Source organism: Salvelinus sp. IW2-2015, linkage group LG15, assembly GCF_002910315.2.
Source record: "Salvelinus sp. IW2-2015 linkage group LG15, ASM291031v2, whole genome shotgun sequence".
Lineage (NCBI taxonomy): Eukaryota > Metazoa > Chordata > Actinopteri > Salmoniformes > Salmonidae > Salvelinus > Salvelinus sp. IW2-2015.
Window position 1 is genome coordinate 21,282,880 of NC_036855.1, and position 11,549 is coordinate 21,294,428.

Sequence of the window (11,549 nt, forward strand, 5' to 3'; positions counted from 1 at the left end):
ACATAGCAAYTGGTCTCACTCTCTCACTCTCTCACACTAGTGCCCTACTCTGGTGTTTCTGGGTACTGCAGACCTTAGGACACTTGCTCTTTGCTGACAGTGGAAGTTTCATTGTAACTTTTTTATGTTAGTTATGATGATCAATTGCAGGGACCTTCAAATTACTTATTTTMCAAAAACTCCCAAACAGGATGTGGTCGAAGGAATTGTCGGTAGAGCTCCGAGACAGGATTGTGTTGATGCACAGATCTGAAAGGTACCAAAACATTTCTGCATCATTGAAGGTCCCCAAGAACACAGTAGCCTCCATTCTTAAAAGGAAGAAGTTTGGAACCACCAAGACTCTTCCTAGAGCTGGCCGCCGGGCCAAACTGAGCAATCGGGGGAGAAGGGCCTTGGTCAGGAAGGTGATCAAGAACCCGATGGTCACTCTGACAGAGCTCCAGAGTTCCACTGTGGAGATGGGAGAACATTCCAGAAGGACAACCATCTCATGCAGCAGTCCTGCTTGGAGTTTGCCAAAAGGCACCTAAAGGACTCGCAGACCATGAGAAACAAGATTCTCTGGTCTGATGAAACCAAGATTGAACTCTTTGACCTGAATGCCAAGGGGCACATCTGGAGGAAACCTGGCACCATCCCTACGGTGAAGCATGGTGGTGGCAGCATCATGCTGTGGGGATGTTTTCAGCGGCAGGGACTGTGAGACTAGTCAGGCTCGAGGCAAAGATGAACGGAGCAAAGTATAAAGAGATCCTTGACAAAAACCTGCTCCAGAGCGCTTAAGACCTCAAACTGGGGTGAAGGTTCACCTTCCAACAGGACAACGACCGTAAGCACACAGCCAAGATAATGCAGAAGTGGCTTTGGGACAAGTCTCTGAACATCCTTGAGTGAACCCGATCTAACATTTCTGGAGAGACCTGAAAATAGCTGTGCAGCAAAGCTCCCATCCAACCTGACAGAGCTTGAGAGGATCTGCAGAGAGGAATGGGAGAAACMCCCCAAATACAGGTGTGCCAATCTTGTAGTGTCATACCCAAGAAGACTCAATGCTGTTATCACTGCCAAAGGTGCTTAAACAAAGTACTGATTAAAGGGTCTGAATACTTATGTAAATGTAAATGTAATATTTTTATTTGTTTTTTCTTTGTCATTATGGGGAATTGTGTGTAGATCGATGAGAAAAAAAGCTGTTTAATCAATTCTAGAATAATACTTAAACATAACAAAATGTAGAAAAAGTGCGAGATTTCTTGCATGACAGTTTTCTGACTCATGCAGGAATTGGGGATTGTGGTATGAGCACAGTCGGTCTGGACTAGTCARCCGATACATATTTTACATTCTATTTTAGATTAAATTAAGAAATTAGTGGTTGCATTTAATGGAAATGAACACTGATGGTTTAAATTGAGACYTCCCGTGTGCGGTCCCTTACAGTCTTTAGGAAGCTCATGATGCCCGAGCCGCCGGTGCCSGTCTCCTCCAGTGCRGTGGGCGCCCTGCTGACAGTCTCCTCCTGGGAAATGTTCCCCTGGCTTCGGAGCTGGCGGGCACGGGCAGCGGGCACAGTGATGAAGCGGCTGACCACGTTGATGTGGTAGCTGCGGAGGGCAAGCAGCTTGGTCACACAGAGCTGGAAGGCTGCGGTCAGCGGCTCACAGGCCTGCTGCTGGACAAAGCCTCGCAGGGAGGGCTGCAGAGAGATGTCCTGGATCAGACGCTTGTGGGAAGGGGGCATGTAGTTCCTCATACGGGTCAGAAAGGCACCTGTACAAGTAGATAGCACATTCACCCTCACTGGAAATGACGTCTTTAGGATTCCTAAGTATAAAAAATATGTCTATGTAGAATAAAATGCCATGCCAAAGCATTTTGGAGACATCTGTATAACACGGGACGTGTTACAACTCTTTGTGGTTCTAAGTGAACATTTCCTTATTACATAAGAAAAGGCCTGTTAAAAAGTATGTGTTAATGCAGCCATTCATATCTCTGCATAACATTGATGGATTTTTGTGTGGTAATATTTTTTCTGTGCACCGACTCTTCTGGACCTTTGCTTTCTTACCACTCTTTGCTTCATGTTTGACACCCAGCAGCTCATCAAAGCAGTGCAGCAGACTGCTCTGGGCAGCACTCCCACCAGAATACTCCATAGGCTCTGCCTGGACGCCCTCATACACCAACCCAGCTGGCATGGAGGAGTTGTCTTTCCACCTGACCAACACACATACAGGTATATAATACACTGAGTATACAAAAATGTTAAGAACACCTGTTCTTTCCCTGACATAGACTGACCAGGTGAATCCAGGTGAAAGCTCTGATCCCTCATTGATGTCACGTGTTAAATCCACTTCAATCAGTGTAGATGAAGGGGAGGTGACAGGTTAAAGAAGGATATCTAAGCCTTGAGACAAATGAGACATGGATTGTGTATGTGTGACATTCAGAGGGTGAATGGGCAAGACAAAAGATGTAAGTGCCTTTGAACAGGGTATCATAGTAGGTGCAAGGAACACTGGTTTGTGTCAAGAACTGAAATGCTGCTGGGTTTTTCAACGCTCAACAGTTTCTAGTGTGTATCAAGAATGGTCCACCACCCAAAGCACATCCAATCAACTTGACACAACTGTGGGAAGCATTGGAGTCAACATGCGCCAGCTTCCCTGTTGAATGCTTTTGACACCTTGTAGAGTCCATGCCCAGACAAATCGAGGCTGTTCTGAGGGAAACTCAATATTAGGAAGGTGTTCCTAATGTTTGGTATTCTCAGTATATAGTCATAAATTACATGTATATTATATGCGTCATTAACTTTTGTCAGACATAAAAACTAATTTTATATCGTCTAGGCCTAGGGGTATTCAGTACCTACCCAGACAGATAGATCCTCATAATGCCATAGAAGACTTCGGGTTTGACATACACTGGAACAACATAAGAGACATCTATATGCTGAGAATGCAGGTGAACTGGACTGAATGTCAATGCAGTAAAACATCTCATCTGTTTCAGCTGTAGTACCATGCATCAGTTTAAGTGCATCTGTCATGCCCTGAATGGCCTGGCTGAATTCCTCTAGTGCTCTGGTTACAGTCTCAGCATCACCGCACTGGACCCCGTTAATAACCAAAGGAATACTCTGAAACACAACAAAGCATCACAAATCAACATAATACTATGGATATTATCTGCTCAGTTATGTGAGCTACTGTAGTATTTTTATTTGTGTGTCTTGTCTATTTTGTCTTTACTAGTCACAACTAAAAGACCACTGTTTCCTCTGACGGTTTCATGCCTGTCCTTCTCAGAATGTGCAATACATGTGTGACCAACTGGACATGTGATTATACAGCTCCAACCTTAATGGCTGGCACTGCAGCCAGCTCCACRAGCAGAGTGACCATGAAGAACCCTCTCACATTGTCCCCACCAGGTAGCGTGACAAGCAGTTCCAAGTTCCTGGGAAAGCGATGAAAACAACAACAATCACCAAGGCCACAATGACAGCTGGTAAGAAGTCAAAGTTCCAGCAAACATTTTATGAGATTTTCAAATTGCATTAGCTAACAAACAAAGACTATTGGAATGTGTGGAATCTACAAAGACAGCTTGTTGGGATCAGTTATTCAAGGCGATACTTACTCCATGTCAAACAGTCTGGTATGGAAGATGAGGTGGTGACATGAAAAATAAACACATTTTCCTTAAATATCACTGACAGACAAAAATAGAATTGTATAACAGGAGACCCTTGAGTATTCTAATCTTACCCCTGTGGATCCCTCTTCCTCCAGTTAGCCAGTACTGCGTCTGCATGGGTAAGGATGGGAGGAAMTCCTAGGCGCTGAGACACCTCACAGTATGGAATGGCCAGGTTGCGGGGAAGCATCTTATGGGAGATAAGAGTTCATATCAGAGGGACTTGCTGTTATATAACAGCTGATACTCAGTGTATTGCATGATGACTGGGGTTATGTTTACAGATAGCCAATGTACATACAGTAAGTCCCTAATGTGCATGGATCTAGTAATGATTTATTGCTCTTRGTATCCCTGGTACCATCTCCAATTRGCACAGATCCACAGATGACGCAATCTCTATTGRAATCCACACTGCCCTTTCCCACCTGTACAAAAGGAACACCTATGTGAGAATGCTGTTCATTGACTACAGCTCAGCGTTCAACAACATASTGCCCTCCAAGCTCATCACTAAGCTAAGGACCCTGGGACAGGATCCTAGACTTCCTCACAGACCACTTCCAGGTGGTGAGGGTAGGCAACAACAAATCCGCCACGCTGACCCTCAACACGGGAGCCCCTCAGGGGGCGTGCTCAGTCCCCTCCTGTTCTCCCTGTTCACCCACGACTGCGTGGCCACGCACGACTACAACATAATCATTAAGTTTGCCAACAACACAACGGTGGTTGTGTTTTGATTCCAACAAGCTGTTTCCAATAAGCTGTCTTTGTAGATTCCACACACGACTCCAACACCATCATTAAGTTTGCCGATGACACAACAGTGGTAGGCCTGATCACCAACAACGATGAGACAGCCTARAGGGAGGAGGTCAGAGACCTGACCGTGTGGTGCAAGGACAACAACCTCTCCCTCAACGTGATCAAGACAAAGGAGATGATTGTGGACTACAGGAAAAGGAGGACCGAGCACGSCCCCATTCTCATCGATGCGGTTGCAGTGGAGCAGGTTGAGAGCTTCAAGTTCCTTTSTGTCCACATCACCAACAAACTAACATGATCCAAGCACACCAAGACAGTCATGAAGCGGGCATMACAAAACCTATTGCCCGTCCGGAGACTGAAAAGATTTGGCATGGGTCTTCAGATACTCAAAAGGTTTTACAGCTGCACCATCGAGAGCATCCTGATGGGTTGCATCACTGCCTGGTATGGCAACTGCTCAACCTCTGACCGCAAGGCACTACAGAGGGTAGTGCGTACAGCCCAGTACATCACCGGGGCCAAGCTTCCTGCCATCCAGGACCTCTATACCAGGCGGTGTCAGAGGGAGGCCCTAAAAATTTTCAAAGACAGCCACCCTAGTCATAGACTGTTCTCTCTGCTACCGCACGGCAACCGGAACCGGAGTGCCAAGTCTAGGTCCAAGAGGCTTCTAAACAGCTTCTACCCCCAAGCCATAAGACTGCACTGAAACGTCTAATCAGATGGCTACCCAGGCTATTTGCATTTCCCCCCTTTTACGCTGCTGCTACTCTCTGTTATTATCTATGCATAGTCACTTTAATAACTCTACCTACATGTACATATTACCTCAATACCGGTGCCCCCGCACATTGACTCTGTACCGGTACCCCCATGTATATAGCCCTGCTATTGTTATTTACTGCTGCACTTTAATTATTTGTTATTCTTGTCTCTTACTTTTTTTGGGGGGGGGGGGGTATTTACTTAAAACTGCATTGTTGGTTAAGGGCTTGTAAGTAAACATTTCACTGTAAGGTCTACACCTGTTGTATTCGGCGCATGTGACAAATACAATTTGATTTGATTTGATTTTGTATGCCTGATCACTGACGACGATGAGACAGCCTATAGGGAGGAGGTCAGAGACCTGGCATTGTGGTGCCAGGACAACATCATCTCCCTCAATGTCAGCAAGATAAAGGAGCTTATCGAGGACTACAGGAAACAAAAGGCCGAACACGCCCTTATTTACATCGACGGGCCTGTAGTAGAGCGGGTCGAGAGATTTAAGTTCCTCGGTGTCCACATCACTGAGGACCTATCATGGTCCAAATACACCAACACAGTCGTGGAGAGGGTATGACAACGCATCTTCCCCCTCAGGAGACTGAAAAGATTTGGCATTGGCCCTCAGATCCTCAAAATGTTCTACAGCTGCACCATTGAGAGCATCTCGACTGGCTGCATCACCCCTTTGTATGGCAACTGCTTGGCATCTGACCGCAATGTGCTACAGAGAGTAGTGCGTACGGCCCAGTACATCACTGGGGCCAAACTCCCTGCTATCCAGGACCTCTTGTACCAGGCGGTACCGAGTGCCAAGCCTGTAACCAAATGGCACCTGAACAGCTTCTACGCCCAGCGTCTACCCAGACTATTTACATTGACTCCCTTTATTATTTATTCCTTTACCGTTTTCCACTGCCTTCCTTGCACATGCTCTATGCACACTCACTAGACTCTACCGAGACACTCACACACAATACATGCTCACTAGACTCTACCCACACTATGCACACACACTCACTAGACTCTACCTACACACTCACACTATACAGCACACTCACTAGACCTCACCTACCACACACTCACTACACACATACACACTCACTAGACTCTGCCCACACACACAACACACAACACACACACACACACACACACACACACACACACACACACAACAACACCACACACACACACACACACACACACAACACACACACACACACACACACACACACACACACACACACCCACACACACACACACACACACTACACTCTACACTCTACACCTACCCACACACTCACACATACAACACACACATTCACTAGACTCTACCCACACACTCGCACACACACTACTCACATACACACTCACTAGACTCTGCCCACACACACACACACACACACACTAGAGTCTACCCACACACACTACACACATACTAGACTCTACCCACACAACTCACACATACAACACACACACATACACATTCACTAGACTCTACCAAACACCTCACACATACTACACTGACACTCCAACTCACACACACACACTACATACGCTCACACACACAAAACACACACACACACACATGCATTTGACGCCACCACACACCCCACACACACACACACACACACACACACACACACACACCACACACACACACACACACACACACAACACAACACACACTAGAAAGTGTAGACACTTTCACATTTCACATTATGCTGACTTGCTCTACTGCTTTATTATTTACATGCATTCGAATATATTCAGCCCCTTTACTTTTTCACACATTTATACGTTACAGAATTATTATATTATTCTGAAATTTATTCAATTGTACCCCATAATGAAAAAGCAAATAGTGTTTAAATGTATATTTAAAAAAGAATGAAATATCACATTTATAAGTATTCATACCCTTTACTCAGTACTTTGTTGAACCACTTTTGCAGTGATTAAGCCTCGAGTCTTCTTGGGTATGACGCTACAAGCTTGGCACATCTGTATTTGGGGAGTTTCTCCCATTATTCTCTGCAGATGCTCTCAAGCTCTGTCAGGTTGGATGGGAGCGTCGCTCCACAGCTATTTTCAGGTCTGTCCAGAGATGTTTGATCGGATTCAAGTCCGGGATCTGGCTGGGCCACTCAAGGACATTCAGAGACTTGTCCCAAAGATACTCCTTCGTTGTCTTGGCTGTGTGCTTACGGTCGTTGTCCTGATGGAAGGTAACCTTCGCCCCAGTCTGAGGTGCTGAGCACTCTGGAGCAGGTGTTCATCAAGGATCTCTTGTACTTTGCTCATTCATCTTTCCTTCGAGCCTGACTAGTCTCACAGTCCCTGCCGCTGAAAACATCCCCACAGCATGATGCTACCACCCCATGCTTCAACGTAGGGATGGTGCCAGGTTTCCTCCAGATGTGCCCCTTGGCATTCAGGTCAAAGAGTTCAATCTTGGTTTCATCAGACCAGAGAATCTTGTTTCTCATGGTCTGAGAGTCCTTTAGTGCCTTTTGGCAACTCCAAGCGGGCTGTCATGTGCTTTACTGAGGAGTGGCTTCGTCTGGCAATCTACATAAAGGCCGATTGTGGACTCTGCATGAGATGGTTGTCCTTCTGGAAGGTTCTCCCATCTCCACAGTGGAACTCTGGAGCTCTGTCAGAGTGACCATCGGGTTCTTGTCACCTTCCTGACCAAGGCCCTTCTCCCCCTGATTGCTCAGTTTGGCTCGGCGGCCAGCTCTAGGAAGAGTCTTGGTGGTTCCAAACTTCTTCCATTTAAGAGTGATGGAGGCACTGTGTTCTTGGGGACCTTCAATGCTGCAGAAAATGTTTTGGTATCCTTCTAGATCTGTGCTTCAACACAATCCTGTCTCGAGCTCTAAGGACAATTCCTTCAACCTCATGGCTAGGTGTTTTCTCTGACATGCGCTGTCAACTGTGGGACCTTATATAACAGGTGTGTGCCTTTCCAAATCTTGTCCAATCAATTGAATTTACCACCAGTGGACTACAATCAAGTTGTAGAAACATCTCAAGGATGATAAATGGAAACAGGATGCACCTGAGCTCAATTTCAAGTCTCATGGCAAAGGGTCTGAAAATGTATGTAAATAAGGTATTTCTGTTTTTTATTTTTAATACATTTGCAAAAGTTTCTAAAACCTGTTTTCGATTTTGTCATTATGTGGTATTGTGTGTAGATTGAGAATATTGTTTTCATGTAATCAATTTTAGAATAAGGCTGCAACGTAGCAAAATGTGTAAGAAGGAAAGGGGTCTGAATACTTTCCGAATATACTGTATATCCTGATTGCCTAGTCACTATGACCCTACCCACATGTACATACTGTCACGGTTTTCTTCCTGGGGTGAAGGAGAGGACCAAAATGCAGCGCGGCTAGTGTTCAACATGTTTAATTAGATGAACAAACGGTAACACTAATACAAATAACAAATAACAAATGAGAAAACCGAGACAGACCTATCTGGTGCAGAACACAAACACAGAGACAAGGAAACAATCACCCACAAAATCCCAACACAAAACAAGCCTCCTATATATGATTTTCTCAATCAGGGACAACGATTGACAGCTGCCTCTGATTGAGAACCATATTAGGCTGGACACAGAAATAGACAAACTAGACACACAAACATGAATTCCCACCCAGCTCACGTCCTGACCAACACTAAACAAGCAAAACACATAAGAACTCTGGTCAGGACGTTACAGCATACTGTTACATGGCAAAATACCTCATTCCCCTGCACATTGACTTGGTACTGGTACTGCTTGTATATAGCCTCGATATTGTTATTTATTGTGTTACTATTTCCTTTTTTATTTAGCAAATATTTGTCTTACTTTTTAACTCTGCACTGTTGGGAATGGGCTCTTGAGTAAGCATTTCACTGTAAAGTCTACACCTGTTGTATTCAGTGCATGTGACCTAGAAACATTTATTTTATTTGATGATTTGATCTCAAACCTGAAGGTGCCAAAGTGGCTGAATAWTTTGACCTTTGATTTATAGTCAGAAAATTTGATCAGCAATTTTTTCARCTGCTGTGATTTTAGAAGAAAATAATCTAACGGTTACATGTGTCTCTCTTCCCACTCCAGGTCCAGAATATTCCTAATAAGAAGGGTTGGTGAAAAACCTTGACTGTGTCATCCTCCCCCTCCTGCCACACGTAACCCATGGTCATCACACTCAGGGCCAAGTGGGCCAGACGCAGCTCTCTGTGGCTCTCCAGGAATTGGGTGTTKAGCAGGGGCATCTGAGGGAGTAAGTATAAAAATGGAGCTGACACTACAGTCTATCACYTATAAATGTTAGTCATTATTAATACACTATGCTTGAAATATTACACATTACCCATTTTACTTTGTTAGATATTTGAATGCTTCAGGCTATGTAATGAATCAATGAAATGAATTATCTTCATAATCAAACCAGATGTATCTTTTGTCATCATCTCTTCACACATGAAGTCACTCATTGTTATTAACAGTATGGAACTGTCACCAAAAGCTATTGAACTTGTAAATCTATTTAATTTCCACAGTTTAATGTCTTCCAAACCAAGTTGGTAGAATTCAACCAGGTGGTAGAATTCCATTCCCCCTATTTCACCCCTTGTTACTTACTGATCAGCTGAGTTTTACAGTATAGACAGCTTTACCTTGAGAATGTGGGAGCGCAGCATGTGAGAGTAAATGAGCTCTGTAACATGCTGGGCAATGTCCATCCAGGGCTGGTAGTATGGCGGCAACTCTGCCTTTAGGGTATTGAGTCATATTGAAAAGTGTCAAGGTATTGTCCTGGATTGGAATGCTCTCATCTGCACTCCAAATTCAAACGCCAATGCAGTCTAGAGCAAGGCTCTCCAACCCTGTTCCTGGAGAGCTACAGTCCTGTAGGTTTTCACTCCAACCCTAATCTAGCCAGCTGATTCTAATGATTACAGTAACTGGTTGATATGCAGAATCAGATTAGTAACAACTGGGGTTGGAGTGAAAAACCTACAGATGGATAGCTCTCCAGGAACAGGGTTGGAGAGACAAAAAAMACCAATACCAAACTACCCACACAAAAAAACACAGCTTGATTTGGGGTCTCAGGMAAATGAATGTCACTGTGTGAGGCTAAGAAAGTTATAACCTGCCAACCACATATCAAAATTAATCAATGCTACTTACTTTACACTTACTTTCATTCAACAAACAAAAACTAATGACTATAAGCAGGAGCAGCAGACCTAATGAGATTCAGCAAATACCAACTATTGACTGACACCAATTACAAATGCAATTGGTATCCATTGAAATACCTACCAGGGGTGCAGGGAGGATGAAGCCAAATTCCTCAGAGACATGGTAGGGGTCCAAAGAGAAAGGCTTCTGTGAGTCTGTGATAGTAGAGGCCATGGGGGCTGAACGAGGGCAGTTTGAATGATCTGGTAAGTATGCAAAGTGAGAGTTCAGCCAAACCTCAAACTGTCTGGACCCCAGCACAGAGTTCATTTGTAAACCGTGTCAACAAAAATCTGCTTACACAACTTTTCTCTTTACCTTTAGCCACACTATTGCACAATGGTCTCATATCATTATGAGTTAGTAGTTCTAGGGTCGAGACATGCTTTTGGCCTTGTGATCTAGTTTGACCTGTACTGGCATCAATCTATAAACATGTCTATGCGAGAAATGTTATGCTCAATCAATATCGCATTCTGATTACCAGTGATGACAAAATAGCAGCTTACATAGACGTGAACAAAATAGTAATGCACCAGCCTCATCTAGTGGAATAGATAACACATTACAATGGTTAGAATAACATGGTGGACACATTTCGGTACTTATTCACATATGTCAATTKACATATGCAATGTCATTGTCTCAAACAATGTCTTGATTAGGGTTACTGTAGCCAAAAACACACATGTGTTTATGAAAGTCAATAACTAATTAGTCCTTCCCAAAGGGGGTTACTGTTAACAATAGCTGTTTACTGTAAGATGAGAGTGTGTACCGATATGGGTGCGATGCAGCCTCTGGCACATTATTGTTATCTAAAAACATTGTGTCAGGACAATTTTTTCAATCTATAGAAAATACATTACTAACTGTCATTACACAATTATACCATTTTGGTGTATCCAGTAGGCCTACTCTGGATTTTCTTTCCACACAAGGACATTTAACAATGTGGAAAATTACTGCTCTGAGTAAGTTCATAGAAACTTTCAACTCTAAAGGTCAAATGTAATTTAATCTTCCTGTTCTCTCAACAAAG

At 44.0% G+C, this 11,549-nt stretch overlaps 1 protein-coding gene across 3 annotated transcripts; it reads right to left on the bottom strand.

The window, feature by feature from the left end:
* Positions 1 to 1,121: 1,121 nt before the first annotated feature.
* Positions 1,122 to 10,792, bottom strand: LOC111975044 (indoleamine 2,3-dioxygenase 2). Of its 3 annotated transcripts, none has more exons than XM_024003203.2 (10): positions 10,589 to 10,792; positions 9,937 to 10,032; positions 9,412 to 9,531; positions 3,783 to 3,901; positions 3,655 to 3,669; positions 3,372 to 3,471; positions 3,034 to 3,151; positions 2,885 to 2,936; positions 2,075 to 2,223; positions 1,122 to 1,773 (listed from the first exon to the last, which is right to left on the bottom strand). In XM_024003203.2, the coding sequence occupies exons 1-10, from the start codon at positions 10,775 to 10,777 to the stop codon at positions 1,409 to 1,411; spliced, it is 1,323 nt and encodes a 440-aa protein (XP_023858971.2). In that variant the 5' UTR covers positions 10,778 to 10,792; the 3' UTR covers positions 1,122 to 1,408. The 3 variants fall into 3 exon arrangements, with proteins under 3 accessions (XP_023858971.2, XP_023858970.2, XP_023858972.2); XM_024003202.2 differs by having other exon boundaries at positions 2,885 to 2,957; XM_024003204.2 differs by lacking the exon at positions 9,937 to 10,032 and having other exon boundaries at positions 2,885 to 2,957.
* Positions 10,793 to 11,549: the final 757 nt, after the last annotated feature.